We start from the raw sequence: 26,297 nt of genomic DNA, 5'->3' as shown, positions 1-26,297 counted from the left end.
CCTTGCCTTTAAGGTCATTTCTCACCACCTCCATCTGCTAGAACTCTCACATGTAAAACCAGCATTGCCAATTAGACCATGTACAGTCCCCTCATAATAAGAGTTAATCGCAGGGTGACCCAACACCACTCCCCCTTCTTGTTTCCATCACTCAAATACATACCCTACACTCACTCCTACACAGTCTACCAGTTTTCTATTGCTGAGTAGCAAGCCATCCCAAATCTTCATGTTTAAAACAACAAAAAATATTTACTGTGCTCACAAAACTGGCTATGTGGAGACAGAAAGCATAGTCTGCATGCAGTCAGCACCAGGTGGGGCAGCTTAGCTGGGGGCTGCAGGGTCCATTGTGAAGAGAGCCCACTCACATAGATGGCAAATCGGCGCTCAGCGGGGAAGGTGGGAAGGCGCCCCTTCTGCCCACAGGTGGCTTGGCCTTCCTCACAGCATGGACCTGGGTTCTAAGTGTCAGCATCCCAAGATAACCAGGAGGGAGCTGTATCACCTTTTATGACCCAGCTTCAGAAGTCAAATGGTGTCAGCTCTACTGTAGTCACAAGACCATTCAGATATGAGAGGAGGAAACATATGTACCATTATTCAGTGAAAAGAGTCAAGATCACATTGTTTAAAATTAAAAAAAAGAAAAGGAAGGAAAGGGAAGGGGAGGGGAGGGCAGGAAAGGAAAGGAAGAAATTGTTTTTTAAGTAAAAAGAATAAAACCCATCTGGATTTTTCTTGGCCGTCTTTTTTATTTTTTAATGTGAAGTGCTACTTGTAACATGTGAATGAGTGATTGGTTTAGAATAGTCAAGTAACAGTTCCCGCCGAGTGAGCAGCGGAGCCGAAGTTCACACTCGCACATCTCAGACGTTTTTGTCTCATCTCACAATTGAGAAAGGTGGGGACCACCAAAATTGTGATTTGCCCAGCTCCGAGTGGCAGAGCTGGGAAGGGAGCCTGAACTTATTTAACTACCTTGGCAGATTTGTATTCAGCAGATCCTGATGAAGGGACTGGGAAATACGTATTTTTAGTAAGTACACGAGGTGATGCTTTCAAGCAGGCCAGTGCTGGGAACGCTGCGCTGCAACTTTCTGCACATGGGAGTTGCGGTTACAGACCTGCACACGGGAGGTGTGGTTACAGACCTGCACAGGGGGGTGTGGTTACACACCATCACGGGGGGCTTGTTGCAGAAATTCAGGAGGGTGTGTTTGCACAGCCTGAATATTTAAGGCCCTCTACAAATGGAAGACATTAACATTAGTCCATAGCCTAGGTGCACAAATTACTCTCCCTGGATAATTAGGAGAATGACTAGTCAAGTTCCCCATCCTGCCCTGGAGAAACAGGAATCAGGCACTGACTTGTTGGGATAATGTAATCCATGCTGGTGCACTGGCACGCTGCCTTTCCCCTCCTGCATGTAACCTGTTGCCACATGCAGGAGTCATTCAGGTACCAGCTGCTACTGTGAACTGGCAGAAGCAAGAGCGCCCCTCCTTATGCAATTATCCATAATTAGGTGCTCGTTACCACTTTATCATGGGAGCAGCACCCACCTGTGCAGGGCTGTCGCGGGGCCTGGCAAATAAGTGGAACATTGGCTCACTTGTTCACTAAGAACATGACATCTCAAATCGGCAGTTACAGCCTACACAGCGCTGAGGCCTGGCCAGTGCTCAGACAGACGTGGAAACGGGGAGGCCAACTGTTTAAATTATGCAGATGCCACAGTCTCTGCGTTCACTTCAGGTAGATGCACGGTAAAGAATGAGGAAAAAGGAAACTGCTACTTTACCCTCAGCTGAGAAATAGTTTACATTCAGAACAAAGCTTCCTGAAGCCAGAAATGGGTGAAAAGTCTGATGCTCAGAGTGTGCTTTACTCTTTCTTTGTAAAAGAAGTCTTCTTTTAAGTACTTTCTGGACCTAAATGAAGAGCTAGGACTCCTTACCTCCCACCATACAGCAGCTAGCAAATAGTGGGTACTGGGTACGCATTTCAGCAAGTAGTGGCAGAGGCAGATAAACACAACGTTTGTAAAATTAGCTTTAATGCAAAGAGAAGGTACATGTGATTATCTCGTTAAATACTCCTAAGGCACCAGGAAAACACAAGTCTAAGTACTTATATTAACTGTATAAGAAATGGGGCTACTTTTCATGGATAAGTAGGCACAATTCTAACCCAAACAGACCCTGTGTTAGAATCTGAATCAGTAAGGGTTAACAGGCACAGATCCAAGGCAGTGAAGCACTTTCAACATCTCAGTTTTCACTAAAATAAAACTATTGGGGTTACTTGTGTCCTAGAAATAATTAATGCTTTGCAGAAGAATACATTCTTCCCCGCCTTCCAGAAAGGAAGAAGCGTAAGAGTAAATTTAGTGATTTATGTATTAAAATACATTCTAAAACTCTAATAATTAAAAGGCTCACTGCTGCAGCTCTGATGGATACAGAAAAGCATCTATTAAACGCAAGTTTAGAATCAGCCTTAGATTAGCTGGGCATTGTGGCGGGTGCCTAGTCACAGCTACTTGGGAGGCTGAGGCAAGAGAATCGCTTAATCCCAAGAGTTTGAGGTTGCTGTGAGCTGTGACTCCACAGCACTCTACCAAGGGCAACGCAGTGACACTCTGTCTCCAAAAAAAAAAAAAAAAATCAGCCTCAAAATGTCACCTATAGGGATTTTGGGATTATAGTGGTTATGTTTGTACAACTTTGTGAATATACTAAAAAAAATCTAATTTTACTCTACGTATACATAGGTAAAGATGAAGTTGACATATGATAAAGGTGACACTTCTGAGATATTTCATAGTTAATATTGGTTTAAGTCGATTGATATCGAAGGAAAAATAAAGCATCACCTTACTTATTATATCAAATTGATTGAAAAATGTACAACATGCATGGAAAAAAACCCCCAAATATTATAAACAACAACCCAGGCAAACTATTTTTTTGTTACCTTGTATGGAAAGGAACTTTAAAGCATTACAGATATCCTCTAAATCAAAACTGATAATTTTAATGTCACAGTTTAAAATTCATATTATACATAGCAAAAGAAACTTAAAGGACCACACCTAAAGTTAAGGCAAACAATGTAAGGGAAGGAAAACTTTGAAACATGTGATGAAGGAGTAATTTTTGTGACATTCATAATTTACTCAGATCAATTTAAAGATATATAACCCAATAGAAAAATAAAATAGTGTGAATGTGTATAGAAATAAACTCAGTAGACAATGAATGCATAAAGTCTCAGTCATAATAAAGGAGGGAATTTTTGTCACCTATGCAATGCCAGTTTTTACCCATCAGAACGATAAATATTTAGATTGACAGGAGGGAAAAAGAAAAAACAGCCTCTCAAATCAGACTACCTGGGTTCCAGTCTTGGTTGCAGCACTTACCAGCGGTGTGACCTCAGACACATTACTTAACTTCTCTGTGCTTGATTCCTCTTCAACAGGGTGATAATAGTCCCTAAGTAGGGATAGAATGAGATAACATACCAAAAACGCTTACAAAAGAGCTTGTTTGACACAGAATATACTAAATAAATGATACACTTCTAAAGCTGTGTGGAGAAATATATACCATTTTAATCTTTATACATCAGAACAGTATTTTTGGAGGTCAGTTAATGATACCTACCCCTATTTAAAATACACATATCCTAAGTAATAATTCAGCAATACCACTGCTAGGATTCAGCTGTATGGATATAGTCATAAATGTGTACTGAATTATCTGCCCAGAATTGCTCACTGCAGCATTACTAGTAATCACAAAATGAGAAACAACTTTGTCTGTCAATATGGAAGTGGTTATTGGAAGGTGATGCCAATCTCGAATAGAACAGAGATTGTTATGAATGAACTCATAAAAGGAGATCTCTGAGGTGTTTTGAGTGAGCACAAAGAAGGTACAAGATTTTTACATAGGAAGAGGATGAACTTGTTTGTAAAATTTGAAATATACCTATGCATTTTTAAGGAAAAAGAACTAAACAATGTTTATCTTTTTCTCCCTTCTTCTCCTAAGTGTGAAGAATTTAGACTGTTTTTCTAAAGATATGTATGTTCTTTAAATTCTCCTTCTCAAAAGGAAAAATAAACAGTTTGCGTGTCAGGCTTTTGAAGGACACCAATATAGGGTCCAGGTGTGTGGAAAAGGAGTCCAGGGCTTGGATTTTGAAAGGTGGAAGTGACCAATCCTGGAAATTCAAAGGCATGTAAACCAAGGGAGTGAGGTTTTGCAGTTGCCATGGCAAGTGCAAAGCTCCTCAACCACAAAGGGGATCTTTTGTCTCATGAGACTGGCTGTTCTAGGTGCTCAGAGAGGCCAGGTAAGGCACAGAGAGGCTCCCAGGCTTGATCACTGCCCTTGAGCCCAAAGTGGAGATCAATTTCTCTTGAATTCAAGAAAACATAGAAATACGAACAATGACCACATGGATATGATCAGCATGAACCTAAGACCAGAGGATGCTTCCCCCAAGAATCCTGACAGCAACATGGGGAGGGGAAAGAGCCCCCTAAACATGACTGAGGTTTAATATCCCTGTCCACAGAAAGATGGGTTCAATTTCCAGGGATTAGAAAATAAGGATGGTAGAACACTTTCACATTGCTGATAGGACAGCAAACTAAAATGACCTTGTTTGGAAAAAACTATGGAGAATCCTCAAAGAACTCAAACTACACCTCCCATTTGATCCTGCAATCCTATTGCTAGGCATCTATCCAGAAAAAAAAAAATCCTTTTATCATAAGGACTTTTGCACTAGACTGTTTATCACAGTTCAATTTACAATCGCCAAAATGTGGAAATGGTCTAAATGACCACCAACCCAGGAATGGATTACCAAGCTGTGGTATATGTATACCATGGAATACTATTCAGCCATTAAAAAATATGGAGACTTTACATCTTTTGTATTAAACTGAGTGGAAGTGGAATACATTATTCTTAAAGCATCACAAGAATGGAGAAGCAAGAATCCTATGTACTCAGTTCTGATATGAAGACAATTGATGACCTAGTACACGGTGGGGCATATGGGAAAGGTGGGGAAGGGAGAGTAGAAGAGAAGGGGGTTAGGAGTCACAGGGTGTGATGCACTTCTTGAGGACAGGACACAATTATACTTATCTTAGAGACTTTACCTAACAAATGCAATCAGTTTACCTGGTTCTTTGTACCCTCAATGAATCCCCAACAATAAAAAAAAAAAAAAGAAAAGAAGGATTTTATTTTCTATTTTTCCATATTCTTTAGAACATTAATATATAATACTAATAATATAGACATCTATGTATTTATAATATATAGAATTTTTAAAGAGAGAAGCTTAGTATGGAAGAAAACATTACAGGATTTGAAAACAGAGTAATGTTTCTCTGGGTGGGTGATATCTCCTCCATCTGGAGACAGCACCTCACTTACTTCTTGGGTGGTTGTGAAGCCATCTGAGATATATTGGAAGAAACGATTAATGCCTCATGTACTGTTCTTCCAAGGTGTGGTCCCTGGGCATCAGGATAAAAATGGGGGAGGGGGGGAGGAAAAATGCAGGGGGATTTTAATAATGCTCAGCTGCCCTGTAAGAGGAATTGCATTTTCTCTGGCCAGTTCTTTTGCTTGGAAAGCTTGTTCCCTAATGAATATTCTTTACTTTTAACGTAGCCTATACTGCAGGTGGGAAACCTGTGACCTCATGCCCACATGAGGCCCTCCAGATCCCCAAGTGTGGCCCACTGGTGGAATCCAAACTTCACAGAACAAATGTCTTTATTAAAAGGGGAAAAGCAGAGAAAGATGAAGCTTTTCTTGCCTCATTTGGTGCTTGAAATCAGAAGGTCACAGGTTCCCAACCCCTGCCTGGGCACTGCTTATTCCTATGATCTTGTTCTAAGTCACCCCAAGTTCCATAGTTTTTATCACCCTCTAATAAATTTACATGTTACATTTATGTTTTTACTGGTTGACTTCTCTACGTGCACACCAATATGTAAACACACACATGCATACACATACACACACAAATGCCTCCACTGGTCTGTAAACTGCATTCAGGAAGCAATTTTGTTCTGCTCATGGATGTGTCCCAAGTATTTAGAACAGTGTGGACCACACACCACCTGCTCAAACATTTACAGAATGCAGCAAGTGGTGAATGTCACTTAATGCTCCTATGTGACACCCTTCAATGTTACAATGTTCTCATTTTTGTTACCATTACAAGAATAATAAGTGATGTTGATCTCTTTTGTGGGAAAGAGTGCAGACTCATGACAATGATGAAAAAAATCTCACCTTCAGTTTACAGTCCTCTCTGCCAACAGCAGTCCACGTAACCTTGGAAGTTACTTCACCCTCTGGCATCGGCATAGGAATCTAAGACCTCGATCTTTAATATCTCACTTTCAATAACTACCTCTGAAAGTGCAGATGCCAAATGCTGGCTGTGTGTTTGTGTGTTATCTTGCCTAGTGATGTTAACTGAGAGAACAAGGGTAGGAGTCTTCTCTGGTTGGGAAAGGAAGAGACTGGACACCAGATTCCCTGATGGAAAGTGATGTCTACCAGTAGAGAGGTATCAACCAAGTGAACTAAAGGCAGTGATTAGAAAAGAAAAAACAACCTTAAAGTGAGGCTTTACAACTCCGGACTGTTCCATTTGCCCTTTGCCATAAACATGACAGAGTTGGGTTAAGGTTTCTGATCCCTATTAGCCATAGCATTAACAACAAAGATGAAAGAACTGAAGGGTAATTTTTGTCACTGAGATCTGAATTTATTTCCCTTTGCTGAAATTAGTAGTTAACTGATGGCAAGACCTATACCAATGAGGTCATGTTTCTAGCCAACATTTCCTAAAGGCATTAGATACCAGTATTCCCCCTCCCCAAACACACACTCCATAAATTTGAAAGCTGGAGACTGACAAGACAACAGAGAAGGGGGAAACCCACCCTTCATCACACTATCTTACGTCCATTTTTTAGAAGCAGATGTTAGCCTATCTCTTGTAACTACCCAACAGGATACAACCTAAGAAGAGACCACATTTTGACGCTTTAGTGAAGAAAATCCTTTCAGGTTTTGATCCCTTCCTTTTCCAGAAATACTGACATTTGCTGGGAACCATTATTTACTTACCAAGGTTTAAATGTGATTTAGATGTCACAGGTTACCTTTAAGCTAAGTTTCAACTGAAAAAAAAAAAGAACAAAGAAAGTTTGCTTGTTTGTTTCAAACAAAGAAATTGGATGTAGTAGTCCTAAAAGACTCTGTTTATTCCATTTTAGTCCAAGGAAGGTCTTTAATCCCACCCCCTGCTTCTAAGAATCTCAGTAAAGATAATTTCCTAAATGGTCTTTTTAATAGCATAGTACTAGCTTTTGAGGAGTAATAGAAACCAAGGAAGGCTGCTGATCATTTACAGAGTACCAGTTGTTTACAGGATGCTGTATGTTCATACATATTGCAATTTATAGTAATTTGCTCAATATTACTCTTTGACAGAAATTACTCCCATTTCATGGATGAAACTCTTGCCTAACTTTACTGAATAGCATCATACAGTGAACTGAAGACCTGAATATAAGAACCATTAATTTAGACTTTGCTCAACTTTTTGATGCTTCTGTTGGGTATACCATCATACCTTTGATTTTATTCATTCAACAAATATATGCTGAGTTTCAACTGTATTTCAAGCACTGTGCAACGTTCAAAACATGGAAGTTATTAAGAGATCCATTCTTTGTGTAGAGCATTTAGTCTATTGGGAAAAAATATTAAACAGTTATGTAAATATATACATGATTCTAGAATTGTGAGAAGAGGTGCAATGAAGGAACAGTCCAAGGTGAAATGAGACTAAATGAGAAAAAAACTTAAGTCTGATCTCCAGAGGTTAAGAAGGGGCATGATAGAGCAAGTGATCTGGCAGAAAGTGTACCCACAGAAAGCCTGGTATAGAAATAGCACACATGATGAACAGAGAAAGCAGAGAGGCCAGAGTGGCTGGGAGTCATTATTAGGTAGAGTTTGGGAGATGAAGCTTTGCAGAGGTAAGAAGAAGCCAAACATGGGGAGGTAGTTGTCATGAAAATAATTTGGAAATCTATCATTAAATCACTGGGGAGCAATAGGGGAATTTTAAGAGCGACGTGGCAACCAATTTGTACTCTTTGATGAGTTTGGAGAGAAGCCTGTGTGTATGTGCACACACGTGTGTCTATGTGTGTATGTATGTATCTGTGTGTTTCCAGGCTTTGCCAGCCAGATAAATGAGAATAGAAAGTACCATCCGTTTAATCCAGGTTTGAGCAAATGGGTGTGGTTTCAGCTACCGAAAAGGAGAAGTTGAGGCAAAAGGAGATTAGAAAGAGATTTGGTGGAGGATAGGCTTCAGAGTTCAGTTCCAAGTATGTTGAGGTAGAGCTGATTTAGCAAAGCCAGTGGCATATGGGCACTTGGTTGTGTGATGGTGGGGTTCAGAAGAGGGAATTGGACAGGTGAGAGGAAGTTGGGATTGTAAGGGTACAGTGCAATGATCAACAGTAAGGTTTTGGAGTCAAGTAACTCGGGTTTAAATCCTAGCTCTATACCTTCTTATGTAACCTTAGGCAAATTGCCTTACCCTTCTGTAAATGTATTTTTTTTTAATATAATGGAGAGATTGTTAGCATAGTTTTTTTATGATAAGCAACCTCAAATTCTTGGGCTCAAGAGATTCTCTTGCTTCAGCCTCCCAAGTAGCTGGGACTATAGGCAGCTGCCACAATGCTAGGCTATTTTTAGAGATGGGATCTCTTGCTTGTTCAGGCTGTTCTTGAACTCCTGAGCTCAGCCAATGTACGCACCTCAGCCTCTCAGAGTTCTAGGATTACAGGTGTGAGACACTGTGCCTGGCCCACGATGCTATTTTTAAAAAAGGAACATGTGACAACAAGAAAAATCTCTTAGAAATCGAAAGATTAATAGCAGAAATAAAAGTTTTACAATAAACTTCAGAAAATTTACCAGGAAATAGAAAACTAACAAAAGACAAAGAAATAGAAAATAGGAATGAAAAGAAAGAACAATTTAGGACACCTGTTAACTGATTAACAAAAGTTCCACAAAGAAAGAGCGAAGAAAATTAACAAGAAGATGAAACAATTTTCCAGAACTGAAAGATATGAAAGCTTTGTTTCCACACATATATCCATTCCCCAGCACAATGAACAAGAGCAAAAGACCCATACCAAGGCACATCATCATAAAATATCAGAATACTAAGCCTTCAGAGGTTGGGGTGTGGGGAGACACAAAAATAAATGAGTAATAATTCTCAAAAAAAAACAGTCATCTGCAAAGGAGAAGGAAACAGAATGTGAGCAGCCTTCCCAATAGCAATGCTGGAAGTGAGAAAACAAGGAAGCAATGCATTCAGAGAGCTAAGTAAAAAGGATTTCCAACTAAGACAACTATTCTTAGCTAAACTAACAATCAAGTATGAGGGCAAACTGAAAACATCTTCACACAGTCTCAAAGATTTTTATCTTTTATGTGTCTAATTCCTCTCCCCCCCAAACTACTAGAAAATGTTCTTCACCAAAACAAAGGCAAAACAAATGACAAGAGGACTACCTGAGACACAAGAAACAAGGTCAGAACATAGGTAATGCAGGGAACCTCGGGATGATAGAGAAGGGAACCACAGGTCCGTAGCAGCACAGCAGGCCAGGGTGAGACAGGAAGTCAACATACCACAGGAAAAGGCTCCCGGCCACCGACTGATCATTCATAGATTCACGAATGTACTTCACAGTTCTGTCAAAGAATTTGAGAAAGAAATTTATAATAGGTTGAGAGAAACCTAAGCAAACCAACAACAGAGGAAATTGTAACTCTAAAAAAAGTTTGTACAACGTGCAACTATACTAATTATGGAAACACTTAATATTGATTTACCAAAAATGATCATAAAACTACATTGAAAGTCTGAGGGCAGGGAATATTATATTTTTGTTGGAACATAAAATGGCCAAATCATTCCAATTCTATAATAGAAAATTAGGTTAATATGTAAAAATTGAAAAGTATCATAAAACGGCAGGTAAGCATATTTAAAGTGGGACTTGGGATTTCTTTTTACAATTATAAACCTGCAAATTTCACTTTTTATAAGATTACCATGTATATATTTGATTACAAAATTATCCCAGCTAATTGAGAGGATCGCTTTCAGCTTAGGAAATACAGTGAGACTCTGTTTCTAATTTAAAAAATTAAATTTAAATGATCAAGTTAATCACAGCAATTTAGAATAAACATATTCCAACACAAACAAAGGAAATATGACAGATACCTGAACTGGTGGGAGGACATGGAGGACATAGTGCAATACCCACCCCACTGTCTTTCTACTGTCCTTCCTACTTTGTAGAAGCTAACAGGCCAAACCTACATTTCCTAGACGATCTTACAGCAAGGATTCACAATTTTGGTCCTTCCAGTCACATTCTCTCTCATGAGACATATAGGTGGAGGTAAAGCAGAGTCCACATGTGCTATTTCTCTGGACTGCAGTTGTGGAGTTCTTCAGTGCTAGTTCTAGAATCGTAGGCCTGAGCCACCACACCTGATTTTAGAAAAGTCAGGGGCTCCTTTGGTGTCTCAGCTCTCCAACGCGGTTCTCAAAGTTATTCCTGAATGTTCAACCTGGAGTCTGCTGCTTTAGCCCTCCAGATAAGTCTACGCCTGTATGATGTCTGTACATTTTATACTTGTAATGAATACTTTGTACTTAAATCATCTAGAATGGTTCTGTTCTCTGAAACCGAACCCAGACAATGTTAACAGGAAAGCAGAAAATAAAATGTAAAGAAAAAACATGGTAAATAGCACAAAATACAACAGAAGAAATAAATCCAATTATAATTAATAAGAACGGTCTGTAAAGCTAGTGAATGATGCCCCATGATCATATCAATGTACAGAGCTATGATTTAATAAAAAAAAACAATATAATTAATAGAGCAAACTAAACTCTAGCTAATAGAAATATATCCTCAGATTAAATTTCCTAAAAAGTTCAGTTATATGATATATATATATGAGACAAGAAAAACATAATGAAATATAGTGCAGTTAAAACAAATGAAATGATACAAACAAATCTCAAAAACATAATGGTGAATGAAAATAAAATGATCGACGGTGCCCATAGCACAGTGGTTATAGGCTGATTCCAACGCATCCGGGCCAGCTAAACGACAACTGCAACAAAAAAATAGCTGGGCATTGTGGCAGGCATCTATAGTCCCAGCTACTTGGGAGGGTGAGGCAAGAGAATCGCTTAAGCCCAAGAGATGGGGGTTGCTGTGAGCTGTGACACCATGGCACTCTACCAAGGGCAACATAGACACTGTCTCAAAAAAAAAAAAAAAAGATTATTCAGCATGATGTCATTCTTGTAAAGATTTTTAAAAAAGGTATTTATTTCATATGTAGTTGGTAGATCCATACATTAAACGTAAGAAAAGTAGAAAAACAAAAAAGGGAATGGCATACCTGAGCACAGTGACTGAATATCTCTAGGGAGGAAGAAGTACGGTGGGGCTTTAGTTACTCTATATGTCTTTTTTCTTTTTCACTTTATATGTCTTTAATAAATCCTAAGTACATGCTGCCAAGTGTTTTGATATCTGTTTAATCTTGATAGTGGAGGGTGTGGGTGGGTGTCATATTTTTTCTTCTTTTTAGAGACAAGGTATAACTGTCACCCAAGCTGGTGCGATGTTGTGACCATAGCTCACTGCAGCCTCAATCTCCTAGGTTGAAGTGATCCTCCTGCCTCAGCCTCCTGAGTAGCTAGGAATACAGATGCATGCCACTATGCCAGGCTAATTTTTCTCTTTTTAGAGAGGGGTCTTGCTATGATGTCCAGGCTAATGTGGGCCTCAATCAAAAAGTCCAAAACTCTTACCTTGGCCTCCAAAGCCCTGGGATTATAGGCATGGCCTACTACTGTCTGTATTCTTTTGCTTATCTCTAATACAGTATTTCCTAATTTGCAAAAGGCAGATGCAAGCTCTGGGCTCACCAGCACATGTCTGTGCACATCAGCATTTGTGCTGGGCAGCTGCTGGACTGCAAGAGAAGAGGACGCCCCCAAGGTGATGTGGCAGGTTTTAGGACCCAAATTGGCACCTGCTGAAGCCGGGGTTTGGAGAGGCCACAGCCAAGTTTGAAAGCCTCTGGAAAGAGGGCAGGGGCTGTGGCTAGCAACATGCCGGGTGGGTGTTTGAAAAATTAGGACACAGATTTAGTCCCTTTTGGAAGGGAGTGTTGAAACGACTTCAGGCAAACAAATAGAGGGGGGACCTCAGGCCCCCGCAGGATTTAGCACGCGCCCCCCCGGGGGACTGAGGGCGCACAAGTTCACCCCCGAAGTAAGTCACCATAAACTGGGGGATGGGGTACCCGCAGGAACTCCGCTCTAAAGGGGTCACGTAAGCCCACGGGCCGCCACTAAGTCGGAGACGCTCAGGGAAGCGGCGCGCAGCGCGCGCTGGCTGGCCGTCCCACGGGGCCGGTGAAGGTTCCTCTGGCCGCGGCTGCAGCGGGGCCCGCGCGGGGCGGGGGAGGGTGGAGGAGCCGGCAACGGCGGGCGCGGGGCGGGCGGGGCGAGGGCGGGGCGCAGGGCGCGGGGCGGGACTCGGCGCTCTCCCGGCCGCTTGCGGACTCCGGGCCCCGGCGGCTCATCTCCGCTTCGTCCCGGACTACCGGTTTCGGGCGGCGGCCTGGCGGCCTGCGGACGGCGAGTGGGCCGAGACCAGACCGCGCGGCCCCCGCCTCCCCCTGCCCGCCCCGGGCGGCGCCATGGCCGCATCGCCGGGCTCCGGCAGCGCCAACCCGCGGAAATTCAGCGAGAAGATCGCGCTGCACACACAGCGACAGGCCGAGGAGACGCGGGCCTTCGAGCAGCTCATGACCGATCTCACCCTGTCGCGGGTGAGGGCCCGGGCCGGCGGGCGGGGCGGTGACGGGAGCGGTTGGGACCGCGCGGCGGGTGAGAGGTCGCGGGCCGAGGCGGGAGCGGGGCCGGAGCGGCTGCGGCCTCAGCGTTTCCCTCCTTGCGACCACCGCTCGCCACTGCGGTCACGGTGGAGGCGGCAGGGTCGCGGGACGTGTCACCGGAGGGGGTGGGAAGGGCCGAGCCTGGGGAGGCGGGCGGCGGCGTGAGGCTGCCTCGGCGCGGGGTGGGGGGGGTGGCCAGAGCCGCGGGAGGAAATCACGAACCGCGCGGAGGCCGGGCCGGGCGCTCGGCTTCTCTCTGCCCCGAGCACCGCCCACCTCGAGCCCGCGGCGCGGTAGGGGTGGGGACCCGGAGCCGCGCCCGCCGGGAGAGCGCTGAGTACCGAGGACCCAGGCCCAGCGGGTGGCCCTTGGCACTGCCCCGCGACTCGGTGCCGAGTCCCCGTTACTCCGTGGAGGAGCTTTCTCCGTCCAGTTTACTTTTTTCAGCACGAGGTATGCGGTGAGAACCGACAAGGTGCCCAGAGTCTCCGACCACCTGGGAGGGGCCGGAGGAGTGAGTTGCGAGCGGGACAGGCATCTGGCGAGGTTAGGACTGTCGAGTGGGGCAGTGGAGGATGACGAGCCAGCAGGGGTGTCGCGCGGGGCAGGCCTCGAGGCTCCACAGCGCTGCTCTTGAGGGACCATTGGAGGCTGGGGGCGGCCGCGTGTGGGCGGCTGGAGGGGGATTTGGAGCACACTGGCCAACTGGTGGTCCCCGTCTCAGAGTTGCAGGCATGTTGTATTTGACCAGTGCAGTTTAGGGGGAATATTCTTGAATCTCTTGCCAGAATTTTTAAATTGGGAGATTTTCACACAAAATCTATATTTTCTTATTCATATTAAAAATTAAGGGCGGCGCCTGTGGCTCAGTGAGTAGGGCGCCGGCCCCATATGCCGAGGTTGGCGGGTTCAAACCCAGCCCCGGCCAAACTGCAACCAAAAAATAGCCGGGCGTTGTGGCGGGCGCCTGTAGTCCCAGCTGCTCGGGAAGCTGAGGCAAGAGAATCGCGTAAGCCCAAGAGTTAGAGGTTGCTGTGAGCCGTGTGACGCCACGGCACTCTACCCGAGGGCGGTACAGTGAGACTCTGTCTCTACAAAAAAAAAAAAAAATTAAGAGACCTGGTAACACTAATCTTGAATTCCTATATGACAGCTGTCACTGGAATTGGGTGGTGGTTGCCCCTCAAATGGAGTATGAACCTGAGTTTGCCACAGTCCACACCTCTCACTCTCTGGCACTACCCTCCATGCCAAGACTAATTGTCAGTTACCGTTTGTCATATTTATGATGGTTTATGTGAAGTTAAGGGGAAAGTTAAATATGTCTTGTACTTACACGTTGATCACAGAGGGAAAAAAAAAATATATATATATATATATCTGTGTGAGAATTTATTAAATAAGTTTCCTTGTGCCCTAATTGGCTTTGCTCATTTATTACTTGTCTGGCAACCACAGGTATTTATGTTTGTGACCTTGGTTAGATTCAGGGATGAGCTTGACAAGCTCAGAGCACACTGAAAAGAATGGATGGGTGAAAGCTGATGATTAATGTTGGGGCCTGTGCTGTTAAGGGTTGTTTAGATACACTCTGTACGCTGTTTATGTACTTTTGTTCTGCATATGTCTGTATGCCTAGAGTAGATCCAGTCTCTCACTCAATTTATGAATTCCCCTTAAAATATCCTTAATAGATGAAGTCATGAGTAACTTAAAGACTTATTTTACGTAGTACAGACTTTCTAAAGGCAAGTTTTTTTCCGCAGATCCTCAGTGTTCATTTATATTACAGTAGGACATCTTCAAGTTGACCACTCAAGGGACTGTAACAAACTGGTCAGCATACATAGATGGGTGGTATAAGGAACTAGGCCTGCTGTACTGACACATACAAGTGGTGCGTGCCCAGTCTATGAAAATTAGGTCAATTCAAGTAGGTGGTCAGTGTAGGGAGGTGTTCTGCCATGGAGGATTTACTATATATAGTTTGATTATATTATTCAGATGTGTTCAAATGTAAATTTGTATACAAAGTCTTTTGCTTATAGCTGTGATACAACCATAAACCAAAACGCGTTACAAAATAAATTCAAGCAAAGTTACAAATGCAGTAAATCAAAATTAACCTTAATATAATGTGACCAATGCTATTTTGTTGAACTGCATTGAGGCTTTTGATGTAAATATGGTGCTAACTCTATAGCTCAGGTTCTCTTGAATTTAGGAAGCCTGCTCAACTGACCCATATGATAATTTGGTTACCATTTTATTCTAATTAATACAAAATTATGGTATTACTTTTCCCTTCATCTAGTACACGGAATCATTTACATGTTCATTCTCAGTTTCCTTCTTGGCCACTTGCAAGTAAAATAATACTACTTAGCTCCACTGTGTTCATAAATACTTAAATGATAACACTAAATTTGCCTACTAATATTATAGGCAAATATAATAAGGAAATCCTTATTTAAAAATTTTAAGGATTATTTTTATAAAGAAGTCACTTGTCAAAGAGAACTCTTAAATTCTCCAAACATCCTGGAACCTCCAAGGATCTTAAGATTCCAGCTGGAGAAGATAGTTTATAATTGGTAGCTGGATGGCATATCTATTGACTTTGCATTACCAGCCCATGGCAGACATGCTAATGGATGAGACAGACATCACTAATCTATCAAGTACTCTCCCTCCGGCCCTAGCCTATCTATATTGGGCTTCAAGCCCTTCTCTACACAAGCACAGCCAGTCCTTAAGAGCTGGAGTTAAGTCCTTTTACTTAGTAGGTAGCATGGACTAGATAATGGAGAATTTTTCACTCTAATTTTAGAGTTTCAGCCTTATCAGGAAGCAGTGGGAAAGTTTTGAGAAGGGAGTGCTAAGAGGAGTACTTGGAGTGGTAAAGAGAGGGAAGAAATGGAGGCAGGTGGGGGTGGCACCCGTGGCTCAAAGGGGTAGGGTGCCAGTCCCATATGCTGGAGGTGGTGGGTTCAAACCCAGCCACGGCCAAAAACTGCAAAAAAAAAAAAAAAGAAAAAGAGGCAGGTGTGCCTGGGAAAGAACTGTCCTGCCTACTCCAAGGTCAATGTTTATTGGGGGGAGGAAGGATGGAGATATGGTGCTTTCCTTCAAACTCTTATTATTTGTCCCACACATACTTAGAGTCCATAAGTGTGTATCAAGGGTTAGGGAGGACATTGGGTATATAGCAGTAAGCAAGCAAAACAGACTCTTGCTGACTTGTAGGATTCAATGGGGGATACATTCATCTAATAAGGGGAAGTGGATGGAGCTCTGTGCATGTGTGGTGGGGAGTTTCCACCTCTTCAGGGCCTAAAGGGTTAATGGGAGTGGGGAATGCACTTGAGGGTGTAAGGGGAAATGTATTTCAGGCACAGGAGACAGAAGGTCTTGCAAGGGCAAGATGAGGTCAGTTTGAGATGAGGCTGGAGACACTCCCAGGGTTCAGGCTGTGGAGGCAGGATTAGGCAGTTGATCCCCAGAACAATGGAAAGTCATGGAAGGGATTGAACTAGGAGAGATTTGCATTTTAAAAAGATTCCTCTTGCTCCAGAATCAGGTGTGGGATAGAGGAGTGGGGGGCAACGGGACTGTGGTGAGGCTGTAATTTTAGTCCAGGAGATGTGGTAGTATCATTTACTAAGGTAGCAATAATGGGGAGGCAGGTTGAGCAGATTGGTACTTAGGCAGAAAGAACCAGATTTGGTGAATGGATGAGGAAGATGAGAAGAGAGAGAGCTCAGGCTGTTTCAGGATGTCCTTGGTTAAGGGGGACACTGGCAGGGGCACTTAAGGGGACACTGGCAGTTTGGCTGTGAGGAAGTGTTGAGTTTAAGGTACCTTTGAGGCCTTAAGCAGAAATGGTTCAGCAGGTGGTTATTTGTAAGGTCCTGGAGATGAGGAGGGAAGGCACGCTAGTGGTGTGGATGTGGGAATATTTGCTGCGTGTAGTCACAGAAGTAGATTTAGCTGCCTGGGAAGAATTTATCAAAAGGATATTACAAACTAATGGCTTACATTCTGTATTTGGCTCTCTGATATGGTTTTGGCCAAAAACATATTTTTTTTTATTAGGGCTTACAATGAATATTGAGATTTTACATTAAAATCTGGACTCTGGCTTCTTTTGAAAAGTGAAGTCATCTTCCAATATTCACTCCACATTTCCGTGTGGCAGCAGTGGCCTGGAGCTGAGTAGCAGCCTCCTGTTAGACAGGGCACGTGTGTGCCTGTTAGTTTGCCATAGTCACTGCCACTCCCCTGTGTGTTCTTCACAGGGAGTCCAGACAGACTGCCTCACTATGTTCCCTACTTAAAAAGTGCAGGCCTTTGAGTCTGGGACCCCAGCCATAAAGGAAAGTATGAAGAGGGCCTAGGAGATGCCCAAGGAATGACATCCTGTAAAGGGGAGGTGGAGAAGGAGGAGCCAGCAAAGAAGACTGAAAAGCAGCCAGAGAGACAGGAGAGAGGCCAGGAGGATCACTGTTAAGAGGTGGGATGTCAGTTGGCTGAGCCAGTGCTGGGACTGGCCCTGACACAAGGGATGTGTCCTCGTCTCATCATGTGGAGGTCATCAGCAAGAGACTGTGTTCACAGGGTGCTGAGTGATGTGGGCTGTGAAGCACTGAGTAGGTGGGAGGAAACAGAGCAGGGTTGGAAACTTGTTCAAGAAGTTTGGCTGTGTTGGCCCTGAATCAAGGCCAGCAGTTTGCTGAAGCTGTTGGTTTCAAGCAAGAGCCTAAAGAATTATCTTTCTATGGTCTGTTGGCCATTTCAGAACTTTGGAAATGTAATGGTCAATTCATTAGAAAGAAACAGTATGAGTCATTGGTGATAGATGTAGGCTAGTGTGTATTTGTAGTCTTAGTACTGGGGTTCCAAAATACCCATAAAATATTATATTTATCTCAAAAAAAAAAGGAAGTTTGGCTGTGAAGGGCAATTTGTGCCAAGAAACCAGTTTAACTCAGTATATCAACCTGAAGTGTTAATTTGGCTTAGATATTTGAGACAACCGATTATTTTTATATTTAAATAAATAAACCCTAGATACATCGTAGAACAACAAGTGCTCTAAGACAGGAGTAGAGAGAAAAGACTGGAAAGATTGAGTTTGGGCTAAATATTGTGGGCTGTCCCTTTGCAAGGCACTGTAATCCCTTCACATACACCATTTCCTGTGGTCCTCACAGCAACCCTGTGTTGTGTGTGTGCAGAAGTTCAAATCAAGGCTTAGGGATAGTTGCACAGCTGGTAAGTGGTAGAGCTGGAGTTTGAATCTGGATGTCATGCTGACTTCTGATTATTCAACTACTTTTCCTTCCCTCATGAGGGGTGTCTAGTATCAGAATTTATCTGTTGAAAAGACTTCTCTTTCCCCATTGAATTGCTACAGCATTTTGTCAAAAATCAGTTGGCCATAAATATGTGTAAGTCTGATTTTACCCTCTTCTCCATTCTCTTGATCTTTCTTTTTGATGCTAGCATTCTGTCTACTGGAGCTTCGTGGTAGGTCTTGAAGTCAGGCAACCCAAGTCCCCTAACTAAGCTCTTTTTAAAACTTTCTCTAACTATTGTAGGTCATTTGTACATCTGTAAATCTTAGAATTATCTCAGTTTCTATAAAAAGTCCTGCTGGGATTTTGATTGTAATTGTGTTGACTCTTGTGAGACTTTAAAAAAAGAATTGATGAGGCTTGGATTTCACTTCATCCTCATGTCATATAGGCATTAAAGAAGATTCCACTACAGTGAATAGAGGCCCGAGATTGCTAACTCAAGTAAATGGGTGAGGTAGGAAAGGTGAATGAATGGAGGGGCCAGGAATGAGCTGATCCTGGGCTGAGGGGCAGGGATAGTAGGGTGCAGTGGTGCCTGGGCAAACAGGAGGACTTGGGCCTGTTTGAGGAGGCAGCTACTTCTCAGCTTTATCTAGCCTTGCCTTTTAAGAATGTGGGTTCATTGTTGTCTGATCTTTCAATCAAGAGGAGTTGTAAATCCAGATTTTTATGTAGTCTCTTAATTTTTTAAATCAAAATTTAAAGTGTTGAATGAATCAGCATTTGTAGATCAAACAAAATTCTCTGCACTAAATGTGTCCCTGAACACAGTCAGTGACCTCTGCCTTAAGCTAATCATTCTTTGATCCTCATTTTCATCATCTGTAAACATGAAGGTGTTTAAGACAGTCTCAAGGTTCTTTCTAGCTCAATGATTCTAAGTTTTAAAAGGAAAGATATCACAATAACTCAAGGTTTTCAGAAGTAGTTGAGAATATCAACTATAATGATTGTATCTTGAGAAGCTGTCCAGAGCTTTACATTTCATGTCCCACTATCATGTCTGTTCTCTTGAACCTCATGTCATTCTTGTGAAGGAGGCCTCAGAATAATTTGCCCAATGACATGGGAGCTCCACATTACAAAGTCAGGTCTTTTGATTCCAAGTCCAGCCCTCTTTTTATTGTGGGACAATAGCCTCCAAAGACTCTGGAAATGGGCAGAGGGAGAGCAATTTGGGGGGCTGTGGGAAGGGAGGGACTTAGTGTGGTTGAAGTGTCAAGGCTTTGGGTAAGCGTTGAGTCCTTTGTGAGAACTCTCTGAAGGCAGGGACTTGACTGTGTATTCACCTTATTCAGTCAGTGCCTGAAAACACAGCTAAGTTTTTACATAAGTGAATAAATGATAGATTGATTCTTTGAAAAAGAAATTAAAGGATTTATATCAAGATAGTTGAGAATTTTGTCCAGATAATTTCAAGGATATAGAGTCAAATGCTTTTAGGTAAGTGCTTTTTAGAATGTTAAGATCGAAAGCTGGGAGACTATTCTTAATAACTCAGCTCATAGGTGGAAAAAGTTCACCATGTCCTCTGTTTCATACTTGACTCTGAGATCTGGGTTTTGATTAATAGATTATAACCATCTCCCCATGCAATATGTTTGAGAAATCAAATACTGTGGGTTTAAGGGAAGTTAAGGCCACTAAGGGGTTATATACCTTTCACATTATTAGGTAGATGCAAGCCCTTATCTTTTGTAGATACATACTGATGTATAGAATGATATGATATCTGGAATTTCTTTTATTGGGGCACTGTAAGTTACTGGGAGGGTAGAGAGAGAAGATTGGACTTAAGTTGGCAATTGTTGAAGCTAGAAAATGGACAGAAGGGGTTTCATTATATTTGTCTCTATTTTATATAAGCTATTTGAAATTTTTCATAATACGTATTTTTTTATTAATATTAAATCATAGTTGTGTACATTAATGCAATCATGGGGCACCATACACTGGTTTTATAAACAGTCTGACACATTTTCCTCACACTTGAAATTTTTCATAATACATATTAAAAAATCAGAGGGCTTTGTGGACTCAGCAATGCTTTTGGTCAACCAAACTTTCATTTTTTTTTTTTGAGTTTGTATATAGTGTCATTGTGAAGGGAAGAATAGAACAAAGGAAAAGAAATGGCAGAATATGGGCTTTGAATTAGACAACCGTGGCTCAGCCTCCTGCAAGTTGGGTGACCTTGGGCAAGTCACTAAGTTACCTCTCGGTCTCCAGGTCTGTACAAGCAGGTTGATTAAGTCTTCCCTGCATGTTAGTGGTGAGAATTAGGGATAAAGTGAGCAAAGTATCAGAGGATAGCATCTGGCCCACCCTAGGTGGTATTAATAGTAGACAAAGGGAGAAGGTAGTGAGGGGGTAGAAATCTGTCTTGGGCTTCTCATCTATAACTTCTTTCTTCCTTGTATGCATTGTAAGTGCCAAGTGTTATGTAACCACAGTGCTAATTTATTATTTTAGAAACAGAACTCTTATAGGCCAGATTGGACCACTTTGGGGTTTATAAGAATTGTAACCAGTTTACTGACTTTTAAAACATGAAGTAAGGAAGAATTAACAGAATAAAAACATATTAAAACAGTGGGGTGCCATTTTATACCTGTTGAATTGGCCTTCTTTACACAAATTAATGATACATCCATGTTCTAGGGAAATAATTCAGTTCTAGAGAAGTGTTATTTAGCCATTAATAATGATTATGTAATTGGCATGGGAAAGGCTTATGATGTAAGCATCCAGGTTGTACTTATAATCATAACTATTCAATTATTATATACATGTGAATGGAGAAGAGAAACAGCTAATGTGTTATGGTTGTGGATAGTAGTTAAGTTTTTCTTTGAAAAGAAAGAAAGTTGTTAAAGTTTGTGCCTATACCCCCAAGTCCAGGACCTAAAGACCTTGCATGGATACCTAACTATCCTAGCACATGGGATACTTAGAACATGGGTATATTCTTTCCAGAAATAGAGTAACCAAAACCCAGAAAGCACCAGAAACCTGAAGGTTGTAATCATTTAAGTAAAGAAATCAAAACCAAGACTTTCGTTCTTGAGCCATTGTACTACAAGATACCACACTGCTGCTACTTTCAGATCTCTGGTGTCACTTTTTAACGTTCTTGAAATGGCTTTGTTTCCAGGTTCAATTTCAGAAGCTCCAGCAACTGCGCCTTACACAGTACCACGGAGGGTCCTTACCAAATGTGAGCCAGCTGCGGAGCAGTGCCTCAGAGTTGCAGGTACCTCTATATATGTACTTTCTTGAAGCTTAAGGGAGTATAAAAAGATTGGCAAAGGTTATCCCTAAAAAGATTAGCTGTTGGGGCAGCACCTGTGGCTCAAAGGAGTAGGGCATTGGCCCCATATGCCAGAGGTGGCAGGTTCAAATCCAGCCCCGGCCAAAAACTGCAAAAAAAAAAAAGATTAGCTGTTGGTGGATAAACAGGGTGTGGGTCTGGTTCAGTCTTTCTCTGGAGAGCCCACCCATGGCCTTTTTTACACTTTGTACAGTGTGAGGTTGTGCTATTTCACACGTGTCTAAGGCAGCGCTGTTCAGTAGAAGTACAGCTTGAGCCCCATGCATAATTTAATATTTTCTAGTAGCCACATGAAAGAAAATGAAATAGGTGGAATTATTTTTAATATTATTTAAATACTTAGTTCAATATATCCAAACTATGATGTCAACATGAAATCAACATAAAAAACATTAATGAGTTTTTTTTTTAAGTATTTTTTTAAGTGCTAAGTCTTTGAAATCTGTTGTGTATTTTACACTTTAAAGCACATCTCAGTTTGGACTACCCACATTTCACTAGCTTCACGTGGCCAGTGGCTACCAGATTGGACACCACAGGTGCAGGCATAGGTAAGTGGTCTGCGTTGCATTCAGGTTGGTGCAGCATGGTAGAGAGCTGTAGTCACACCCACGAGGAGCCTTGGTTAAACACCACGTGGAATTGGTATTTCAGGCAAGGGTAGGTGGTACTATTATTAAGGTCTGAATTAGACCTACTTAGACATCCTAGTCTTTGAAACATTAGGAGCCTGTTATTCTAATTATATAATTTAAGATTTGGTGTTAAAGTTGAGATATAAACTTTAAGATGAAATACAACTTCATTCATTCAAATGCCTCTTCATTTTAAAAGCACTGTTCTTCATTTTAAAAGTCTTATGTCTTTATTGCAGCAACTTGGTTCACTTTTTTGATGATGTCAAATAAAGTAAACATTTAAATTAGCAACTTCTATTTGAGAGTGCTCGTAGGAATTCTAAATGTAATGGCGATTAGAAAAAAACACAGTATGAACATATTTGTGCATAGTTCTATTTCTAGAATCCTCTCTTTCATATAAGAATAATGGAGTCTCTACCATAATACCTACTACATATATATTGACTATTGGCTCATTCAGGGTCCAGATAAAATAGACTCAGGCTTTGGGAACTGGAACACTGTCAAGGTTTGCTGTGTTTGAGATCCTGAGTTTGTGGTACTTTATTGTCAACTTAGCAAAATATGGGATTTACTATCATATCCCCTTGCTGATGCATGGGATAAAATGATAATCCTTGGTTTTCCTAGGGTGCTTTTCCTAATTTTTTTTCTCTTTGAAACAATCACAGACTTATAGAAGAGTTGGGAGTACAGATAACTTTTGCTCCTGGATACTGTGTATTTCACTGTGTATTTTGTACAAGCAAGCACATTGTCTGGTATAACCAAAATTTAGCCGTGAAAATCAGAAGATTAACAGTGATACATTATTAACATTGGATCCTCAGACCTCTTCGGGTTTCACTAAATGTCTCATTACTGTTCTTTACAGGAAAAAGATCCCATTCAGAATCACATGTATTTAGTTATTGTTTGTAGTCTCCTTCAGTCTGGAATAGTTTTTTCAGTCTTTTATATTTATTGTGCTTTTTGAGACAGGTCAAAAAAGGTCTGTCACCTAGGCTAGAGTGCTGTGGTATCATTATAGCACACATCAACCTCAAACTCACAGGCTCAAGCCATCTTCCTGCCTCGGCCATCAGAATAGCTGAGATTATAGGCCGTGCACGGTTGCTCACACCTGAATCCTAGCACTCTGGAAGGCCAAGGTGGGTAGATTGCTTGAGTTCACAAGTGAGACCCCTGTCACTACTAAAACTAGAAAAACTGAGGCAAAAGGATCACTTGAGCCGAGTTGAAAGTTGCTGTGATCTATGACGCCACGACACTCTACCCAGGGTGACAGCTTGAGACTCTGTCTCAAAAAAAAAAAAAAAAAAAAGGAATAGCTGAGACTATAAGCATGCACTATCATGCCCAGCTATTTCTTAAATGTTTGTTTTTATAGACATGAGGTTTTGCTGTGTTGCTCAAGCTGGTCTCAAACTCCTGGCTTCAAGCTATATAATCTGTCCCAGTGTTCCAAAGTACTAGGATTACAGGTGTGAGCCATTATGCTCAGCGTAGTCTTTAATTTAATTTAATTTATTTATTTGAGACAGCGTCTTACTTTGTTGCCCTTGGTAGAGTGCCATGGGGCCATAGCTCACAGCAACCTCAAACTCTTGGTCTCCCAAGTTGCTGAGACTACAGGCTCCTGCCACAATTCCTGGCTAGTTTTTTTAAAATGGCGTCTCGCTTTTGCTCAGGTTGGCTTCGAATTCCTGAGCTCAGGCAATCCACCCACCTCAGCCTCCCAAAATGCTGGAATTAAGAGGCGTGAGTCACCGCACCTGGCCCCTCATCTTTTGTTTTTGACATTATAAAAATGATTTTTTATTTTTGTGACCTTGTCACTTTTGAAGATTATAGGCCAATTATTTTGTAGAAATAACCCCCATTTGGGGTTTGTCTGATGTGTGTTTGTGATTACATTCAGATTCTGCCTCTTTTATGGGAGTAACACAGGAGCAGTGCTGTCATGGGTCGATTTAGGCTTGTGACTCCAATTTGCCCTATAATATAATGTGCCCTTTTATCAATCATGCTGATATCTGGCAGGCTTCTTCACTCTGAGAGTTACTCTTTTTCCCTTTGTCAAGAATAAATATTTTGTGAGGAGTACTTTATCCTGATTCTCATTAAACGTTCTTTCTATGCATTTATTTGTTCATTTCTCTGTGTGTGGTTTTGTTGTTTTGTATTTTATTCAGTGTTTTGATGCTCACATTATCCCTAATAGAAGCCCTCTTGTAAACTGAGAAATATTATAGACAAACTGAGAAAAAAGAGAATTCCAGAGCACAATTTTTTTTAAGTAAACTTTTTCAAGCTGTAGTAACATAGCACATTTTACCTTTTTTAGTTATGCAGCTTTGTGCCACATAGTCATTGTCACAGTCAAGACACAGAACAGTTTAATTCCCCCCAAAGTCCCCTCATATCTCTTTGTAATCAGTCTTCAGCCCTCCTCTAGCCTCTGAAAACTACTGATCTATAGTTTTGCCTTTTCCAGAGTATTCTATAAGTCGGAGTGCACAGCCTTTGGCGTCCTTTCACTTAGTGCGCTGCACCTGCCATTCATTCACGCCATTGCACGCATTGGTTTCTTAGGGCTGCTGGAACAAACTTCCACAAACTTCATGACTTAAAACAATAGAAATTTATTTTCTCACAATTCTGAGTCCAGAAATTCAAAATCCAGGTGTCAGCAGCCCTGTGCTTCTCTGAATGCTCTGAGGTAGGGCCCTCCTCCATCTTCCTACCAGCAGCATCATTGCTTGCTCTGCCTCCAACTGTCACACAACCCACCCCTGTTGCTGTACCTTTTTGTTCAGATCTTCCTTCCCTTATAAAGACATCAGTCATTGGATTTAACTTGATTACATCTACTGAGATTCTGTTTCATAATAAGGTCACAGTCACAGGTTCTAGGGGTAAGGACTTGAACATATCCCTTTGAGTACATAAGTTGGGTGTATGTGATTTGTCTGTCAATTGGTGGGCATTTGGGTTGTTTCCACCTTTGGGCAATTATGAATAAAGATGTAAGTATTCACGTATAGGCTGTGTGTAAATACCTAGTAGTGGAATTGCTGGGTCATATGATAAGTGCATATTTAAGTTTAACTTTATTATTTTATTTAATTAATCAATTTATTTATTTGGAGACAGAGTCTCACTTTGTTGCCCCGGGCTAGACTGACATGGTGTCAGCCTCGCTCACAGCAACCTCAAACTCCTGGACATAAGTGATCTTCCTGCCTCAGTCTCCCTGAGTAGTTGGGACTACCGGCGCCACCACAACATCTGGCTAGTTTTTTCGTTGTTAGTAGAGACTCAGGCTGGTCTTAAACTCCTGAGCACAAGCAATCCACCCTCATCAGCTTTCCAAGAGTACAGGCCTGAGTCAATGCACTTGGCCTAGTTTAACTTTATTAGAAATTTCCAGGCAGTTTTGTTTTGTTTTATTTTTGTTAGGCAGAGACAGGTCCGAACCTGCCACCAGTGCTCTAACCACTGAACAACAGGTGCCCGGCTGGTTTTTTTGTTTTTAAAAATTGTAGTAAAAAAACACATAACATGAAATTTACCATCTTAACCATTTTTAAGTGTACAGTTTGGTGGCATTAAGTACATTATTGTCATTGTGCAACATCTCAGTAATTTTTTCATTTTAGAAAACTGGAACCCTATATTCATTAAATAAGAATTCCTCATGGCCCCCTCCCCCTAGCCTCTGGGAACCACTGTTCTTTCTGTCTCTATGAATTTGATTGTTCTAAGGGCTCATATAAATGAAACCGTAGACTGTCTTTATATGACCAGCTTCTTTGAGCACAGTGTCCTCAAGGTTCATCCATATCACAGCATATGATCAGAT

At 41.7% G+C, this 26,297-nt stretch overlaps 1 protein-coding gene and 1 non-coding gene across 3 annotated transcripts in view; both read left to right on the top strand.

The window, feature by feature from the left end:
* The first annotated feature begins 12,747 nt into the window (after positions 1-12,747).
* Positions 12,748-26,297, top strand: part of CRTC3 (CREB regulated transcription coactivator 3) — a 145,754-nt gene continuing 132,204 nt past the window's right edge. For both annotated transcript variants that reach the window (XM_053581942.1, XM_053581941.1), the window contains exons 1-2: positions 12,748-13,034; positions 21,615-21,713. In XM_053581942.1, coding sequence (XP_053437917.1) covers positions 12,903-13,034; positions 21,615-21,713 — 231 coding nt within the window. In that variant the 5' untranslated portion in view covers positions 12,748-12,902. The remainder of the gene's footprint in view (positions 13,035-21,614; positions 21,714-26,297) is intronic.
* On the top strand, positions 17,805-17,941 carry LOC128580297 (small nucleolar RNA SNORA2/SNORA34 family). The gene has a single exon (XR_008378597.1). It is a non-coding gene; the product is annotated as a small nucleolar RNA SNORA2/SNORA34 family (small nucleolar RNA).

Source organism: Nycticebus coucang, chromosome 2 (genome assembly GCF_027406575.1).
Source record: "Nycticebus coucang isolate mNycCou1 chromosome 2, mNycCou1.pri, whole genome shotgun sequence".
Taxonomy (NCBI): domain Eukaryota; kingdom Metazoa; phylum Chordata; class Mammalia; order Primates; family Lorisidae; genus Nycticebus; species Nycticebus coucang.
This window is presented reverse-complemented; position numbering and strand designations above follow the sequence as displayed.